This window comes from Carassius carassius, chromosome 23, assembly GCF_963082965.1.
Source record: "Carassius carassius chromosome 23, fCarCar2.1, whole genome shotgun sequence".
Lineage (NCBI taxonomy): Eukaryota > Metazoa > Chordata > Actinopteri > Cypriniformes > Cyprinidae > Carassius > Carassius carassius.
The window spans coordinates 21,616,451-21,635,823 of NC_081777.1; the positions used below are offsets into that span (position 1 = coordinate 21,616,451).

Below are 19,373 nucleotides of genomic sequence, written 5' to 3' on the forward strand. Positions count from 1 at the left end.
ACTAGTGTATAAAAAATGTAGGGAGGGACGGTGTATTAAGAAAGCACAGTCCGATCTGATTTCATGTTGAATGTCACAGATTTAAAAATAAGTATGATATACATGAACTAAATCTCTGAATAAATTGCAGTAATGTGCTGCTTTCAAAAGAATTTTGAATGATTAGTGTGTCTCGTTTGTCTCATGTATTGTGGGCATCCATCGGTACTGGTCATGATGTTTCTGATGCACCTGTTGTGTGTTTATGTGTGTTTGCAGCACAGACAGGAGGCCCAGGGGACTGGCTGTGATGTCGTCAGGGTGGAGGTAGACGAGGGTCTATCAAAAGAGCACCTGCTGGAGATCTTCATCAACTGTGGTAAGAGCCTCTTCAATCATGCAGCGCTCTGTCAAGGAGTCACATTTCTCAGGTGACCATGTAGGCAAAGGAGCAAAGGAAGAAGCTACTGAAGTAGACCCCTAAAAACAAGATCGAAATCTGAAATGTTTGGAAATGACTTTGAGTTATTATTCTCTGACAGTCTATGATGATTTTTGGCCTGTACCTTATAAAAATAAACTAGAAGTGAATGTGGCAAATACATAGATGTCCAAAAATATTCACACTTTCAGTAATATTCCCATAAAACGTTAACATGATTGTGAAAAAACACTTACTAATCTACTATAAAATGATGACTATTTTATAAAATATATATAGAATTGTATTAAAAATAATGTTCTTTAAATTTTTCCTTTTAAATCCTCCACACACTGGCTTCATTCACTTTCATTGTAAGTGAATCACTGCAACCTTGATTTTTGTGTTGAACCAGTGATTTTCCTTGAATAATCACACGTTTTAATTTTCGTGGTTTGTCTGGTGTTGTGTTGTGTTATCAGGGTTCCTGGTGTCTCTGCATGAAGGCAGCGCTGGGTGTTGTGTTGTGGTGGTTTTGGAGGGTCTGCAGAGAGCCCACTCTCTCAGCCACCTCCTGGGAGACCTGTGCGAAGCCCTGGAGAACCGAGGATCTGTCTATTCCCTCTCTGTCAACCATGGTGAGACTCATCCCTGCAGATGCAGCAGAGTTGGAACAGTTAGAGCATTTCAGTTCAACTCTTTTCTGATGGCCAGGTCAGGATGGGCTTTACTATTTCCGTGAAGGGAGTTTTTTGATTGGCACACTGGCCAAGCCACGCCTACAGGGAGCTGAGCTACGATTACAGCAGCACTTCCGCTGGGTTCAGCTGCGCTGGGACACTGAGCCCCTCAATGGCATGCTGGGACGTCATCTACGCAGAAAACTCCTCCACAAGGTCAGCCCTGCTTATTATCTAATGAGCTGCAGGGAAGACCACCAGAATAAACATTCAGTTCTAAATTTAGTTGAGATAGTTTAGTATATTTAGTGTAGTTTAGAGCAAAGTTTGCCATGTGACTGCTCAATCATTCAAATAAACATTTAGACTGCACAACAAAATCAGTTTCATTTGTTTTCTTTTCGATATCTAATTGTTAAAGAATAAGTTTCAATTCTGTTCTGTTATTATAACAATGGAGACTGGGACTTATAAAAATAAAAAATAAAACAAATTCTGTCATTAATGAATCACCCTCATGTCGTTCCAAACCCGTAAGACCTTCGTTCATCTTCAGAACACAAATGAAAATATTTTTGTTGAAATCCAAACTTTTTGACTCTACATAGACAGCAACGCAACTACCATGTTCAAGGCCCAGAAAGGTAGTAAGGACTAGTCCATGTGACATCAGTGGTTCAACTGCACAAGAATACTTTTTGTGCGCAAAGAAAACAAAAAGAACAACTTTATTCAACAATGTCTTCTCTTCTGAGGGTCAGTAAGCTTATAACTTCATCGTTAATTGAAAAATTAATTTACAAGTCAGCTACTTGTTATATCTTTCACAAACTGTCATGAAGCCTAAAGTAGATTAAAGATTAAAAGATCCCTTTAATGATGATTCTGTGGTGCTTTGCATCTATTTGTTCAGTACATTGTTTAGAATAACTTTGGTGATGATTGCAAAACAAAATATAGATTTGCATCTCTTCAGTTGAGTTTCTCTGTGGCTGCTCAGGCTCAGGGCCGGTGCTGGACCGCTGATGATCCTGTCCACAAATCGCTTTCTTGGGTGTGCTCAGTGTGGCACCAGCTCAACGCCTGCCTGTCACGTCTCGGGACCTCAGAGGCCTTGTTGGGACCCTATATCTTCCTCTCCTGCCCTGTGAATCCAGAACAGACCCAAGCTATTCCCAAGTACGTCAGTCTAGTGTATTCACAATACTGGAATTTCTAACTTCAAAACTCATACTTCAGTAATCATGTGCTGCATACTTGTAAATGATTATAGTGAAAGCTCTGAAACACAGTGCAAATGACTATATAGTATACCTATTTAAAATTTAAATATTGAAATACAGTGTGGTGTGTGTCAACTCAGTGTTGGAGAGAAGTGAGAGTGCAGCTGGTATCGATACTGCAGAATATGAGTATTGAAATCTTGATATTTTTGACAGTACATGAATCTGAATGAAACTTTAAACTGAGTTCAACTTTGTTTTTTATTTAATGTAATTGATTATTGTATTATTTCCTATGAGAGGCAGTGTTATTTGTTAATACTGGTCCATGTGTCTGTGTTTAGGTGGTTGGCGAGGCTTTGGAACGCAGTGATAGTTCCACGGGTCGAGGATGCTGTTATATCTAGAGTAACAGCCAAGCTCTCTCCCTCGCAGCGACGCTTTCCCAACAACAGAGGTCTGAGCCCAGGTCAGAGGGCGGTAGTCAAAGCAGCTCTCAATATCCTGCTGAATAAGGCTGTGCTGCAGGGCTGCCCGCTGTCCAGAACAGGTACAGCACCATCAAAACCAAATCAAGTTGCCACTAATATAACTACACTCTAGTTATACACTCTTTTTCTCTTTGTGTGGTTAGAGATTGACAGATTCTTACCAGAGTTCCAGGGAGGATGTTTCCCTATTTCCACCATTGGCTCTGCGTATAGGACAGGTGGCAGAAAAGGACATGATAATGGCGCTTGGAGACGAGCCAATACTTGTCCAAGGAAGAAAGTAAGCCCCGCCTCTGGGAGGAGCTCTAGCTGCTCTTTAAGAGAAGGTGAGGTGTAACTGATGGCTTTGATTTTGCAGTATACCTATGCAGTTCTGCTACTGCAACAAGCTACTGTTGATAGAAATTCTCAGAATAATCTGTTCTTATTATACAGGATCTCTGGCCAATTCAAGCGCTCACTCAATGACAAATGTCAATCATGCAAGGTGTGTTTTTTTATGTGGGAATATGTATGAACTACCAGCAGATGGCAGTGTTAGTCAATGATTATGTATGTTCCTACAGACTCGATGAAGGAGTTACTGTGGGTCTGTCACTCTGCTCTGATGATGAGACGGATCTCATCAGAGAACTCCAGACCATGTGCTCCAGCAAATCTGAGCCAGACATAAGCAAGGTAGTAGACATTAATGATCACACATACAACTGTTCAAAAGCTTGGGGTTGGTAAAATAGTTTTTAGTGTATGCTCACACCAGTGGCATTTATTTAATCAAAAATGCAGAAGCACTGTTACAGTTTTAAATAAATGCTTTCTATTTTAATATATTTTGAAATGTAGTTTATTCCTGTGATGGCAAAGGGGAATTTTTAGAAGCCATCACTCCAGTCTTCAGTGTCACGTGATCCTTCAGAAATGGCTGCTCAAGAAGCATTTTTGCAAATACAGTGCATGCACCACTCACATTTCTGCCAAAAATTGTTATTATCAGTATTTGTTAATTTGACATATACATTAAAAAGCAATGGTTTAAACCTCTAGTCTCAGATTTAGTCGGTGCAAACTTCAGAAAAACAAATCAAACAAAAAAACAGCTTGTTCTTCTCCTAGAGACTTTCTGTTCAGGCTACACAGTCTGGCACAGTTTATAGCACATGGCCTTGCAGTTTCTAGGAATTGACGAGCAGTGTTCATTTCCTCTTTTACCTGGTACAGATTGCTCTTTTTAAAGAGGACTTCATCATGCTTCCAGACTCGATTCCACCCACTCCTCGGAGGAGTGATGCCAAGGTCACGCAGCCCCAAACGCACCCTGTTACAACAGAGTGCGCTGTGGATATGACCCATCCTCCACCACAGAAGGCAAGTCTTTGATAAAACACTATGGCTCTGTTCCAAAGCCTACTGAGCCACCTACATAGATAGCTGCATTCTAAGGGAACTTCCTTACATGTCATGTAGCCTCATCAATAAATGATTTGGAATGTTTTACACATAGTGAACAAATAGAGCATAGCCAGGTTCTGGAAGTAAACATCCTGTTCATTTTCTTCATAGGGAAACAACTTATATGCTATGACAGACTACTGTCTGTGTCTACCTACTGTGAACTTACAAGGTTGTCAATAAATGGTATATGCTTTTGTTGAAGCCATCAACCCACATTATTTTAACTTTTTATATATATATAATTTTTTTATTTATTTTTAACGTTTAACAGCAGAATTTCTGGTGAAAAGGTGTATTACTCATAATTCTGCAAAGAAATCTCCAACAATAAGACAATGAAAAAAAGCACTCTTTATGGTATACTAACAAAACTATATATATATACCGTATTTTCCGGACTATAAGTCGCACTTTTTTTTCATAGTTTGGCTGGTCCTGCGACTTATAGTCAGGTGCGACTTATTTATCAAAATTAATTTGACATGAACCAAGAGAAATGAACTAAGAGACATGAACCAAGAGAAAACATTACCATCTACAGCCGCGAGAGGGCGCTCTATGCTGCTCAGTGCTCCTGTAGTCTACAATGAAAACATAGAGCGCCCTCTCGCGGCTGGAGATGGTAATGTTTTCTCTTGGTTCTAAATAAATGCGACTTATAGTCCAGTGCGACTTATATATGTTTTTTTTTCATCTTCATGACGTATTTTTGGACAGCTGCTACTTATAGTCAGAAAAATATGCTATATAAGTATACAGTCTTGCAGCTTTGTTGTCTTTTTGATTCATGGCTTACAACGCCTTAATGAAGACTTTTTAAAATCCCCATGGGAAAAAATGAATAGAAAAAATATCTACAAGCAGAGCAGCTAAAAAAGTGGGCGAGCGCTTTTACACAATTGATACCGATGGAGTTTGACATGGGTATGTTGCAAAGCTAAAAGCATGATGTTATTATAAACCACAAATATGTAGTTCACTCAAATATTAGGTTAAATAATATCTTTTTTAGTAATTATACTTTATTTATCCACAGTATTGAATGAAATATGGTTATTCATAATCTGCATTTCTCTCATCTCAACCACTATCTTGGATTTGGCTTAAAATGTTGCCTATAGGTCGCTTGCTAGTTTTTGTAACATAGCACACGTGTAAGGTGCATTCTCCACTTGTTTGTTAAAAATGTTTTGTTTTTTTTGTATATTGATTTTTCTTTGAAAAGATTGACAGTGGTCACACTTCTCCTCGGCGACTGACAAGGCCCAGATCGCATCTGCCCATCCCCAGCAGCAGAGGGGCTCAGCAGGGTAACACCTCCAGCAGCAGCAGCCCTAGCAGAGCCTCCACGAGCAGCAGAGCAAGGCAGCCCCCATCCCATAACAACAGAACCAACTTCTCACAAGAAGACATGTGGTTCCTGGACCCCAACTGTAATGAAAGCTACAGTAACCGTTGATAGACACCTCCCAATGCCCTCCCTTTGCCCTCAGTCTGTTATGTTACTGGCAGCATTTTAGTATTTGTACATGTTGTCCATACTTGTTACACTATATTACATTTTGTATTTTGGGACCATAGTTTTAATATATTCAACTGTTTAAGTAAAGAACTCTGAGGAAAAAAAGTACAATGAACTAACAGGAGAAAGGCTGCTTGAACATTTTACAATTTGCCTTTTAGGTCAAATGTTTTGGATCAAAGTAAGAGCTGGTGGTGTTTTTGCTCTTTAGTATTTTCAATCAATCGTATTTTATGTTTAAATAAGTGAAAGGTGAGTTTTAAAAACTGTCGAAAATCAGGGTTTTACCAAATATGTGTAAATAAGAACTGGGAACTTAAATGTTGTATAGATTAGTGTGTGTGTGTGTGTGTGTGTTATTGCGCTTGTACGTTGGAGGAATTTGAAGGGAAAGTGAAAACTGTATATATTGTTTGTAATAGTTAAATTTTGGTTCATATTTTTTCACCCGTTTCCAAATAATCTGAATGTGGCAATAAGTACCGCCATCGCGAACACAGGATATTTTTTTTTTTGTCTGTTAAGCCATAATTAGTATTTCCAATTACTCTCATGCGTGCTCAGTGACTGGCTTGAACTTTGACTTTGTGAAACCCAACTATGAAATCGGAAGCAGCGCGCATTAACTTTTTGTCTGTCTTCAATATTGAACATTTAGAATAAACAAGTATTATTTTTAAGTCAGTATTGTTCATATGTACAGAAGAGATTATAGTCGACCTCTAATGTTTAAATGTATTATAGTTATTGGATGAGGTTCAGAGAAATTGTCCTGTTTCCTCCAAGAACAACAATTAAAAATGCACTATCCTAGACATCACCTCAGTGCTTGGCTTTTCTTTCACCACACAGCTAATGCTAACACTGTGTTTGTTTGAAACCGAATCATTTATCACCACCAGCTATGTTTCTGTCCTCTCCTCTGAAGCTTCCCACTATAACACAAGATAAGAGTGGAATGAGGTCATTCCTGGTGACCACACAGAAAAAAATGAGAGAAGCACGGTCTTGAAAAATATATGTGTTTCACAGAAAAGTATTTTATATATATTTACAATTTAAAATAATCATTGGTATTGTTTGTGCCTTTCCCAATTCCATGATATGCCCAAAGAAATGAGAAAATAGAGAAATTGTTTTGCCATTTACATGATTCACATGATCCCATTTTGCTGCGCTTTCAAAGGACGGCAGATGTTGGTCACGCGTTAACTTAATAAATTAAATGTTCCAAGAAAAATAAGGGAATAATACATTTGATTTGATCAAATAAAAAAGAAAGGAGATAAATCATAAAAGTGACATTATACAATTTGTTTTACAGTGTTCAGTTATTCCTGGCCTCACTGTGTCCCATTCTGAGAGGACATTGAGTACCTCTTGTGACATTAAGAAAAAAATGTCTTAATATCTTTTTCATAATAAATGTCAAATGTTCTCATGATAGGTCATCCAATATTATGTACCATTTGGAGACCATTGTAAGCTTGATTGTTTCTGTATGAATTCCAGTTTGAGGCGGTCAGAGACGAGTGTCTTGGATATTGTCCTCGGCCTCCTCCTGCAGTGTCTGCGTAACAGAGCTGAGTTTGGACTGAGGGGTGCGCATGCTGGAGTTCCGGCGAGGGAAGAGTTTGAGGCGCTCCGCTGGGCTTATGGCCTGCTTTAGGTGACTCGTCTCATTCAGCAGCTTCTGAATGGAATCATAGGTCTTTACTTGACCTTTGTCCATCATCTGCAACAGAGATCAGTCATGGACAAACTTTGAAAAATATATTTTTAGCTCTGCTGAAGCTACAAATATGCATATTTGAGAGATGATCGTAAGATCAAATTTTGGATGGTTTTCTGTGCTACATTTTATAAATGAGGCCCCTGATGTTTGAGCAGCCATTACTCTAGTCTTTAGTGTAGAGGTTGCCAACTGGCCGAATCCGGTCCGAAACTGGTCCGTGAAGCCGTTTTGACATAATTAAATAAATGGCAAAAGCCATTTTTTAATAAAATCAAATTTATATCGAGCACATCAAGGTCAGCTCAGTAGAGCAGTGCAGTGAAGAGAGTGGCGTGCAGACAAAGGCATTTAAAAAAAATTAGTTCATAGGTCAAAAAAAGTCTTAAATGGTACAAGAAAGTCTTTGTTTTGATTTCAGAAGGGCTTAAATTTGGGAGGGTCTATGGAGGGTCAGAAAGCTCTCGGATTTCTGTATCTTTATTTGTTTTCTGAAGATGAAAACAAATAAAGGGTCTTTACGTGTCTGGAACAACATGAGAGTGAGTAATTAATGACAGAATGTACATTTTTGGGTGAACTATCCCTTTGGAGGATGGAAGAGAGGTAGTGCAAGAGCCTTACCAAGAAAGACTGGCACTCGAGCAGCGGTTCTACTTTGTGTTCAGACAGTAATATAGTGCATGTGGAGAAAGACTGTCGTAATGTCCTCTTTAACACCTTTATTGTTCTGAAACCAAAGACAAAGCACAGCCACCATTATTTACTGTGATGTAAATTCATTGTAATTGTGCTTAACAGCCAGTGGTGTCGGACTCACATTGGATCGAGGTGGGCACTAGGCTCATCCAGGAGGAGGATGCGGGCTCCGCTGAGAATGGAGCGAGCCAGACATATGAGCTGTTTGTGGCCGTTACTCAGTACATAACCTCCGTATTCCAGCTGGAAGTCCAGTTTATCTGGAAACTGCTCAATCACTGTCTTGAGACCAACCTTCACACATGAACACAGAAATAACTGTAAATCAAGCAAATACTTTCAGCAAATTGTCTATGCATTTTACAAGAGGTGAACAGGACATACATGCAATTCACTACATGATTCATAAGGATTGCTATGCTGATCATTCATAATAGTCGTATTGTATGGTCACTTGTATATTACTACTAGAATTCACTTTTTATTTTAGGCCTAAATAATTTCTAAAATAAAACTTTTTATGTTTTTGATCACTTGACTCATTTTGTATGATTTTTGATCATTTTTGAAAATTATAAATTAAGAACGAGAACAAAAAGAAGTGTGTCATTTCTGTGCCTGACATGACAGCATTTGGAGGGTTAGCATATAATTGTTCATAACGCATATCCAGATGACCTCATGTTTTGCTTTAGAAAAGCTCACTTGTTTTATAAACAACAAATAGGAAACCTCACACAACCAAAAAATTGGAAGGTAGGTGCATAAGATAACTCATAACTAAGAAAAATAATTACACACACTACCGTAGCTTCAGTCATCCAACCTTCATTTCAAAAATGTTTTTAAATAACTGTGAAAGATTGCATGACTGAAATGTTGCATTTAATATAATCACTTAACCTTGATGGTGATTCTGTTATAAAAATGATTACTTTTGTTATTGTTTTTATTTATTAATAATGTTATTTATTATTATGTGACTTTATTTTATTGTGATTTGACTATTTAAAAATGTGCTGTCTACTATTTTAAATCATTTTACTTTACGAGTGGAATCATGTTCCAGCATGACAAAATTAACCAGTGGTGTGTGTTTGAGGAAGGGCAACCCAGTTTGTTTGAAACTTAAATTACACCCTTCACCCTTAACTGCTTAGTGGCAAATAAAGTGTTGCCATAGTCTCAGCAGCAGAGACAATGCTTTTCCAGTTTCTTTGAATAACTCTAGAAAAAAGGGTCATCAAACCACTTGACCTCTCAGTCATTGATCATTTGCTCTGGAGACACCCACCTCCTCTGTGACCCGCCACAGCTCCTCATCACTATGGCAACCGTAAGGGTCTAGGTTCATGCGGAATGGTCCCGTAAAGATGAAGACTTTCTGTGGGGGTGTGGAAGGATATATTTACAAAAATATATTGGGAGATGTTATGAAGAGTGAGGATGAAAGCTGTTACCTGAGGCACTACACCAAAGGCTTTCCTCCACTTCTGAAGCGGCATTTTGCTCCAGTTGACCCCGTCGATGGAGATATCACCATCTGTGTAAACCAGCTTCAAGAGAGCATTGAACAGAGAACTCTTCCCAGAACCTGTTCGGCCCAAGATACCCACCTGAAAAAGATCACATGATCAAATTTCACACAAAAAAATGAATCTGGGAACATATTTACATGCTATAGCAGTACATCTTCAGCAATACATGTAACATATTCTGTTAGAAGCTTGAACTAGAAGCCCTTCTCCATGTGGAGTTCTCACAGTATGCATCACAGAACTCACAGAAATGAGTGTGAAAAAGACATGGGACTCACTTAGCTCATTTCTGCTCCTTTAGCTAATCTGCTATACTGTATGCTGCACATACAGTACATTGTTCTACAAAGGCAAAATTCAGTAATGTTGTCAAACTGAATTTCAAAAAATCAAGTTGATTAAAATCAAGTTCTGTGACTTAGATTTAGAAAAAGATCTATGAAAATTGATATCAAAATCAAATTGATAGTGTTGGTGTAGTTACTGTATTTCTACTTTGTGAAGCACTACAAACCAAAAATCCACAAATTAAAGCTTTGGGATAGAAAATATAATCTAGACCTGGAAATAAAGTTTTTCAAGATATATATATATATATATATATAAATGTGATACTTGCTGAGAATACAATTTGTAATGAAAAAAAATGAAAGTGGTCATAAACTGAGAAATTAAAATTCCCTTGATCTTTTATACAGTAAGAGGTTATGTGCTATAAAAACATTTTGTATATTTCAGAATTCAAAACATTCGTTAGTCTTAAAACTGAATATATTGAGGCCGTTCTGGCAAAATGACAGCTTGTGAAATGTGCCACTTCATGACGTAATAATGTGGCTAACCCCGCCTCCGCAGAAGAAGATCAACACCTGCTTCTACATCACTGCCTGTTGCCCCACCCACCGATTCACGCACATAGTAGGTAATTGACAAGAGTGGCAAACACAGGTCTATACATAAACATACATATTTTTTATTAAATTTATTTGATTAACTTTATTTTTAATGAGGTTCCAGACCGCGTCAGTAAAAACATGGTCCTTTGTTCACTTCATTTTACCACGGATTCATTTACAAACAAAGAACAATTCACTGTAGAAAGATTAAAACTAAAAGATGATGTAACTGTTTAGATCATATGATCACTATCAGTTATTACAATTTGTTTGATATGTACTGAGTATTTTTGTGTTTTTAACCTAAAACAGCAGCATCCATCCAGAAAGGATGTAGGCTGTCAAACATACACAAACTGTTAGCCAATCATAGCAGTGGGCGTTTACTTTCGAGTCTACGATCAGCCACGCCTATTCAAACAGAGCCTTCCTAACAGGGGGTCAGAACAAGGACAGTAAATAACCTGTTACTTCTAAATTATGATGTAAAAAACATTACAACTGGACCTCAGAGAACAGTACAAAAAAACAAAATAAAGGTAGTTCACGACCCTTTAGACATTTTAACTAATAGCATTGGAGTTTTAGACCCCACTGTTTAAAACCTAGCAGAATTGAAACCATACTCCATTGTAATGTCATGCTGTGAAACACTTTTAAAAAAATTCACAATTTGATGAAAGGTTTGCATGTTAGCATGAATTTTTCTGAAACTATTTAATGTTTGAATGTTATTTTAAGGAGCAGTTGCTTGTACATACCCTCTGTCTGCCCTCCACAGTAAAGGAGAGGTTCTTGAGGACAGCGTGACCCCCTTCTGTGTATTTGACTGTTAAATTCTGCACATCGATCTGACCACGGTTGGGCCAGCTTGAGTCGGCCTGTGCATCGCCGTTCTCAATAATCAGATCCGAGCATTTGCTTTTGTCCGGTTTGGGCGTCTCAGGCGGCAAGTCAATGAACTTAAAAACCCGGTCAACAGAACGCATCTGGAGGAAGAAGGATTAGAAGAGCTATGATGTAATCAGGTCCACTGAGGTCTAAGCTGCATGTGGTTTATTTAGCCTTTAAATGATGCTTAGCCTCTGTGTTTGTGTGTGCAAATACAAATGCGCACACAGTTACACCATGTGGCAAAAATAAAGCGGCACTACTGTATAAATGTGTATCAGTGTGATTGTAACTATTCTCTTGATAGGGTCAAACAAAATGTTCTGCGCCTTGATAAGCTCCGTTAGTGTTGCTCACTTACTCAAACAATATTTTCAACAGCATTACAGAACAGGACAACTTCTGCAGTTGAAAAACATGCAGTTTTCAGGGAGGAAAATGATAAAAAAAAGGCACGTACCATTCCATCTACCGCAATGCTGGTGGCAACACACCACTGGAAGGTGCCTAGAATGAGCATTGCAAGGCATATGATGATACCAATCTCACCCGGTTTATCCTCTGTGGAATAACGTACACACATTCACTTGCACCAACAAGCAAGTATAAACATCACAGGTTGCTCACAGTGACCTCACTTCTACACTTCAAAGGCATTTTCCAAGCACTGCTCGCAATTACCTCTTAATAAAACCAATTGTCTGTAAAACCCACTAAATCAAGCGTTCATTGACTTTTTGGACCCACAGAGAACAGTCAAATAAACAGTGGCATCCGCTCACTCTACGTGCTCTATTGTTCACTTCGTTCACTCTTGCATAGATACAGATGGAGAAGCGCTCTTACGGTTGGTTCCTACCGCAATCCAGGCGGTCAGTGTGAAAAAGAACACAAAGATGATGTCGGAGCGGAAGAGGAACCATCGCAGGGTCGACAGGTAAAGGAACCAGGTGGCCGTGTGGGTGTTGAGGGTCTTGTGGAACAGGTTCTCAAAGTAGGCCTGCCGCTCAAAGGCCCTGATGGTCCACAAACCCTTCAGCGAGATGATGAGGTGGGAGAAAATGGGGCTACGAGCTGAAGATGACAACAGTGTATATTCAATTTTAAGTCCTCTGAAGAAATAAGATAGCTTTGTGTGACAAACAATGCAAAAGAGTCATTCAGTGTATTCCTCCATGTAGTGCCTAAATCAAATGTCATTTTTGGTCTATTGGACACTTTTAGAATGAGTTTTTTGGTGTTGTAATTTTGGAGCTTGACACCACCCATCTCTATATAAAAGATTAAGAATTTATGATTGTTAATTGTCAATATGTTATTCAGCAACTACAAATTAAATAGATCAAAAGTGACAGTAAAGGCATTTTCAGTTTAATGCTAAAAAACAATTCTATTTCCTGTAAATGTTTGAATGTTTGAACCGTTTGAACTTTCTATTCATCAAAGAATTCTGGGGGAAATTTTTTTTTATCAGTTTCCACAAAAATATTAAGCAACTGTTTTCAAAATTTATAATAATAAAAATGTTTCTTGAAAAGCAAATCAGCATTTTAGAAAGATTTATTGAGGATCTTGTGATGCTGAAGACAAAGTAAATTTTGCTGAAAATTCAGCTTTACATCACAAGAATACATTTTTGAATTTAGGCAGGCTGCCTGAGCATAAAAGCCTGTTTTCCAATTTTTGTAAAAGCCTTTTACATTTTAAACAGTAATGTTTGAGTATCAGTATGAAATTGAACACAGAAATTCAACATAAGCAATGCATTCTGGGAAATTATTTTTGTGTGTGTGTGAATCTATAGATTAATTTTTTTAATCTAGATTAATCTCACTGTGATCTTGAAATTAATCTAGATAAATCTAGATTAATCTAGATTAAAATGGCTCATTCGAATTCTGCCGAAGGCATTCAGAATATGTGTGTTACCCAAATAAAATTGACAAACAGTAAATCTTTGAGAAGGGGTTTATCAAGCTAGGTGGTGCATTAGAAAAGGGGCTCATCTCCTGTTTCCAAAATGCATCACAAAGTGCTTGAAAAAGCTGTAAACTAATTCCACATTGCACAAGGTGCAAACAACCTTATGCCTGTTTCACACATACTCTGTCTGCAGTGCGTATGCATTGCATATTTTTTTACGCACACATGTTAACGGATTCCAGTTGCGTTCCAGGAGCGTTGCTTCTGCTGCAGTGCAGCGATCGGTTACGTACCGAGTAGCGAACTGCAAATGCGTATTGTGTAAAAGCACATAGAGTCCGTGCTGCACAACATACGCAATGCACACGGACTGCATACGCACTGCAGACGGAGTATGTGTGAAACAGGCGTGAGCAGAGCTGTAGCTGAGGTCAGCGGGGCCCCGGTGAAGGTTGTACCAGTGGGCCCTGTTTGAAATTGTTTAATTTGTATGTTTGTTTATTTTTATTTATTTGTGCTATTTACACAACGTTTAAGTTTTTTTCAAGTTTGTAGGTGTCAAGGTACAGAAACCAAATAATTAAATGTAAAATAGCACTGGATAGTCTTCAATGTAAAAATGAAATATACAATCAAACCTACATATATTTTGTAACATTTATATGTATATATATTATATATATATATATATATATATATATATATATATATATATACACACACACACACACACATATATATGGTCACCTACTACTTTTAACTGTCAATATTGAGCGTTTGTATTTTGCCATCATCTGTGCCACACATTTCCAACAGCAGAAGGGATCAGGAAGAGGAAGGAAGAAATAAAAGTCCTGCCCTCTGTCCTTTGGCCTTCAGGTGACTTCATCAACAAAATGAACTAGTCTACAAGTTCAGCTACACATGATATTAAATCATCACATTTTTCTCATTCAACAAGTCTTTCCTTGCAACATTCCTTTGCCTTTCTATAGAAAACACAATGCCTTTAGCTCCCCTTGTTTGAAAAACAATAGGATTGCGCAGTTTTCTGGGATCCCCGCCATGAAGCTTGTTGCCCATCAGTTGTGGAAGATGAGTGAATGATATCAGGATAGCAGCAGAGGAAATCCCTGGTCGGGTTTTTTGCTAACCCAGTATTACAAAGTACGGAAAGCCCTAGCTAGCTTTCTCGGTGGCCCTGGACATGCTGACAGAAGGAAGAACGTCATCAACTGAAGCTAACATGAGTTTTCTTCCTGTCTGAGTTTCAGAGAGACCAACAGAAATGAGTCGTCCTTATTCAAAGATATAACAGACCACATATGATTGGTCGAGAGACAAAGCTCTGACCTCCCGTCCATGCCACTTCCTCTGAAATATCATTTTCTCTTTCTGGTTGACTCATCCATCCTCTGCTCCTCCCCTGTTTTTGGACCTAACACTGACCTCCCACCAATGCCTTGTCTAACTGGCCTTTTCGTCCCTGGCAGCAAGCCACACACCAGCACGCCGAGTGCGTCAGGAATGCCTTTGCCAATTGCAAAGACATATCTAACAATTGCATGCAAAGAATGCACACATTTTCTGGCCTTACCTTCTGTCTCCAGCTGTTTAAGCTGTTGACCCGTTCGGAGAAAGTACTTCCTCATCACAATGAAAATAATAACCAGGGGAGTTGCTGCGAGAAATATGTACGGCCGTACAATGGACACCACAAGAATACATCCAACCACCACCACAGTCAACTGTTAGGGAAAAAAGCTAAGTTTAGACTCTGTTCTGCTTTTATTTCAAGTCATTTATGACTTTTTTAACATTACAAAAGATTTCCATTTCAAATAAATGCTGTTATTTCAAACTTTCTACTCATCAAAAATGTTGGTAAAAAAATCTAGCACAAATGTTTCTTGGCGCCAAATCGGCATATTAGAATAATTTTTGAAAGATCTTGTCACAATGAAAACTTGAGCGATGGCTGCTGAAAATTCAGCTTTACCATCACATGAATAAATTACTTTTTATTATATATTTATCATATTTTGAAATAAAATAATACCATGATTATTTAATAAATTATTATGTAAATAATATTGCACAATATGACAGTTTTTACTATATTTTTTATCAAATAAATGAAGGCAAAGGCAAAAGTGAGTAATGCTGCACTAAATCGAAATTCATCTACCCATCTATTCATGGCTTTTGTCAATAAAGGTTTATCAAAGGAGGCTCAAACCTGGACAAAGTCAAACATGAGGAGAGGAAGCATGTCATCTATGGTGGCCATGTCTTTGGTGAACCTATTCATGATTCGGCCTGCAAAAGTTATGTATTAAAGTCAGAAACAGGACATGTGGAAATAAGGTTTACTACTACTAATTTCAGCTTTTGATAACGCTGACCTGTCTTCATGGTATTGAGCACAGACATGGGTGCACTGAGTACAGCATGCAGCATCTTCTGGTGCAGTTTCTTGGAGATTGTGATCATAGTGTGCACAAACGGAAGACCCCGAAAAAATCCCATCGCGAGGAGGCTCTCTGACGTCGCCACGTAGATGTAGAGAATGTAATAGCTGCTTGTCTGAGTCACAGTGATGGCATAGTTTTTTCCAGGTAAAGACATATTGGAGTACTTTGTCATATTTGGCTCAACTCGTTGGTGCTCTTCTTTCCAAAGTTCACTATATCCAAAAAAAATGAAGTATTTTGTGGATTGATTCAAATACATTCCAGACTATTACTGAAGAATGCTTGACAAAGAAAGAGTTTAGTTTAGCCCAGAAGAGATCACTGGAAAATGAGATAAGAAAAAACACTTACTCAGTTATCAGAAAAATCCCTGCTACCGATCCTGCAACCTAAAAACAGAAGAATTAAGGTTAGTAAATCTAGATGTACACTACTTGTCAAAGGTTTGGGGTCTGTAAGATTTTTTATGTTTTTGAAAGAAGTCTCTAATGCTCACCAAGTCTGCATTTATTAAATACAAATATTGTGAAATATTATTACAATTTAAATGAATTTTTTTTTATTGTATTATATTGTAAAATGTATTCTATATCTGTGATGGCAAAGCTTAATTTTTTAAAGGATTCTTTGATGAATAGAAATAAACAGATTTAATTTGAAATTGAATCTATTGTAACCATGTAAAACTCTTTACTGATAAATTTAATGCATCTTTGCTAAATAAAATGAAAAAAAAAAAATCTTAATAATCTCAAACTATTCACGTCAGCATACAATTTATGAATACATGCACAAATAATTAAGATTACCTCAATTGCAGCAATAAGGAAGATGAAGATCAGGACATACAGAAGGCTTTTATTATTTGACACATATCTGACGTATGTGTTCCACTTTGTTGTTTCAAATACCTCCTCTTTTTCATCTATTTCATCAACTAAGCATGCCTGCAAAGAGAAGCAAATCAGATGAAGTTAAAGTGATAGTCCATCCAAAAATGAAAATTACCCCATGATTTACTTATCCTCAAACTATCCTTGTTGTATATGACTTTCTTCTTTCATCTAAATACAATCAGAGTTACATAAAAAATGTCCTTAATAGAGTATGAGTATTTAAAGCCCAAAAAAGTGCATCCATCCATCATAAAAAGTGCTCCATACTGCTCTGGGGGGTTAATAAAGGCCTTCTGAAGTGAAGTGATGCATAATCTCTAGATCCGCTAACTGTCATTGTGTTTTAGCGGATGAAATAGGACGTATGCGTAGCATAACCTCAGACAAATGCGGAAACACAAAGGAGAGAGAAAAACAAAACACCAGCCACGAATTAGAGAAACAAAATGAGGATTTGTAAAGAAAAATGATGAAGAATTTGATTTGGTTTTCCTTTGCTGCAAACAAAACTTAGTTCTCACAAGACTAACATACGCTGTGCGTACATCCTACATCCACCATTGGAACGCCATTCTCTCGTGAACATGCATATGACAGGAAGCAGAAGCTAGAGATATCGTTTAAGTTTTAAATATGGACATTTTTCTTACACAAATGCATCACTTCACTTCAGAAGGCCTTTATCAACCCTCCAGAGCCGTGTGGAGCACATTTTATGATGGAAGGATGCACTTTATTGGACTTCAAAATCTCCACCCCCATTCACTGATATAATAAAGCTTGGAAGAGCCAGGATATTTTTTATATATCTCCAACTGTATTCGTCTGCAAAGAGGAAAGTCATATACATATAGGATAGCTTCAGGGTGTGTACATTTTTTGGGTGAACTATCCCTTTTAAGTTTTAAGTCTAGTATATAAAGTCATACTGTATGTTGCAGAGAGTGCAAGAATTTTCCACACCTCAGTGTTCTCTTCCTCTAGAACCCCAGTGATGTCATACGTGCTGTCTGACAGGCGGCGAGTATAGATGTCCAGCTCAGATGCCAGTTCGCTCTGAGGCACAACGGACAGCCGTCTGCGGAAAGATGACTGAAGGTGGTCACGACGGCCCTGGCCTTGTGCATTAGTCATGAAAGCTAACACCGACTGCCTCCTCTGACCAGCCATATGCACTCCGTGGTTATGATACACATCGTTTCCCATAAAGGACTCATCCACTAGCTCATTTTCTGGTACCAGGGAGAACTTACGTTCAGGTAATGTCCTCCGAACCTCTTCTTCAGGTATCTGAATGAGGGATGCTTTACGAGCTGCTCCGAGAGTGTTGACAATAACTGAAGATTTTCTTTCATCTATGTACACGGGCATGGATGGGGCAACCTGGCGATAAGATGAGCGTTCAGGTCGCATGCCTGCGCTCTCATCCACCGAGACACGGTGGAGAGTCTCTGTGAGGATGGAGCAGCGGCGCTCTGCACTGACATTGTCATAGGCCTCCAAACCCAAAAGAAGAGAGCTGAAATCAGGCCGTTCTGACTGAAGCTCTGAAAAGGTGCCGTAGAAAAAGCTTTCACCGTTGTGGAGCAGTAGGATCTTATCAGCCCGCTTTAAATGCTCAATCTTATTTGTTACCAAGATGCGTGTCTTAGAGGCCATCAGCTTACAGAGACATCTGGGTAAATACATAAAAATGAGGTTATACACCAGTATTTCTGACATTTAAGCTAAATTAACTTCAGTATTGTCATCTCTTTTCAATTTAGTCCCATTTATTAGTAATAAGCTACAGTTCATTTACTATTTGTGTTCAGAGTATATCAGTACCTGCCCACTTTTGGTTCTAGAAGTGTTTTTGGTATTTAGAAGAAGCCTTAGTTTTAGAATCATAAGCCATTAACCAAACATACAGTAGCAACTGGTAAAAAACAACATTACAAACTTTGATTTGAAGCAAAAAAGTATTTAAAAATGGTATTAGCATGCCTGTTATTATCATATTAGCTGTTTGTTAGTGCTTATAAAGCACTTATTCTGCATGACCATATTCTACATCTCTAATATTACCCAATACCAAAACTTAACAACTACCTTACTAAGTATTATTAAACAGAAAATGTATTTTTTAGAGTTTATTGAGGCAAAATTCATAGTTAATGGTTTGTTAATGGCAAATATTGGACCTTAAAATAAAGTGTGACTGTTGAAAATGCATAAAGAAACGATATATATATATACAGTACAGACCAAAAGTTTGGAAACATTACTATTTTTAATGTTTTTGTTTTTCATCAAGCCTGCATTTATTTGATCAAAAATACAGAAAAAAAATGTAATATTGTGATATATTATTACAATTTTAAATAATTGTTTTTAAATTTATTATACTTTAAATTATCATTTATTTCTGTGATGCAAAGCTGAATTTTTTAGGATCATTATCACATGATCCTTTAGAAATTATTCTAATATGATGATTCATTATCAAAGTTGGAAACAGTTCTGCTGCTTAATATTTTTTCAAAACATGTGATAGTTTTTTAGGATACTTTGATG

General features: G+C 37.7%; 2 protein-coding genes across 3 annotated transcripts in view; one reads left to right on the forward strand and one right to left on the reverse strand.

Moving 5' to 3' along the window:
* The window catches only part of LOC132101491 (cortactin-binding protein 2-like), a 56,195-nt gene extending 49,612 nt beyond the window's left edge, over positions 1-6,583 (forward strand). For both annotated transcript variants that reach the window (XM_059506503.1, XM_059506504.1), the window contains exons 14-23: positions 259-358; positions 883-1,038; positions 1,115-1,296; positions 2,081-2,259; positions 2,648-2,853; positions 2,938-3,120; positions 3,230-3,281; positions 3,361-3,472; positions 4,013-4,429; positions 5,472-6,583. In XM_059506503.1, the coding sequence (XP_059362486.1) occupies positions 259-358; positions 883-1,038; positions 1,115-1,296; positions 2,081-2,259; positions 2,648-2,853; positions 2,938-3,120; positions 3,230-3,281; positions 3,361-3,472; positions 4,013-4,171 (1,329 nt within the window). In that variant the 3' untranslated portion in view covers positions 4,172-4,429; positions 5,472-6,583. The remainder of the gene's footprint in view (positions 1-258; positions 359-882; positions 1,039-1,114; positions 1,297-2,080; positions 2,260-2,647; positions 2,854-2,937; positions 3,121-3,229; positions 3,282-3,360; positions 3,473-4,012; positions 4,430-5,471) is intronic.
* Positions 6,584-6,769: 186 nt separating this feature from the next.
* The window catches only part of cftr (CF transmembrane conductance regulator), a 33,735-nt gene continuing 21,131 nt past the window's right edge, over positions 6,770-19,373 (reverse strand). Inside the window, exons 14-27 of the mRNA XM_059506505.1 lie at positions 17,781-18,492; positions 16,731-16,868; positions 16,273-16,310; positions 15,853-16,133; positions 15,687-15,766; positions 15,045-15,195; positions 12,371-12,598; positions 11,985-12,085; positions 11,395-11,622; positions 9,660-9,815; positions 9,494-9,583; positions 8,321-8,493; positions 8,125-8,230; positions 6,770-7,503 (exon numbers count right to left, since the gene is read on the reverse strand). Coding sequence (XP_059362488.1) covers positions 7,291-7,503; positions 8,125-8,230; positions 8,321-8,493; positions 9,494-9,583; positions 9,660-9,815; positions 11,395-11,622; positions 11,985-12,085; positions 12,371-12,598; positions 15,045-15,195; positions 15,687-15,766; positions 15,853-16,133; positions 16,273-16,310; positions 16,731-16,868; positions 17,781-18,492 — 2,695 coding nt within the window. The 3' untranslated portion in view covers positions 6,770-7,290. The remainder of the gene's footprint in view (positions 7,504-8,124; positions 8,231-8,320; positions 8,494-9,493; positions 9,584-9,659; positions 9,816-11,394; positions 11,623-11,984; positions 12,086-12,370; positions 12,599-15,044; positions 15,196-15,686; positions 15,767-15,852; positions 16,134-16,272; positions 16,311-16,730; positions 16,869-17,780; positions 18,493-19,373) is intronic.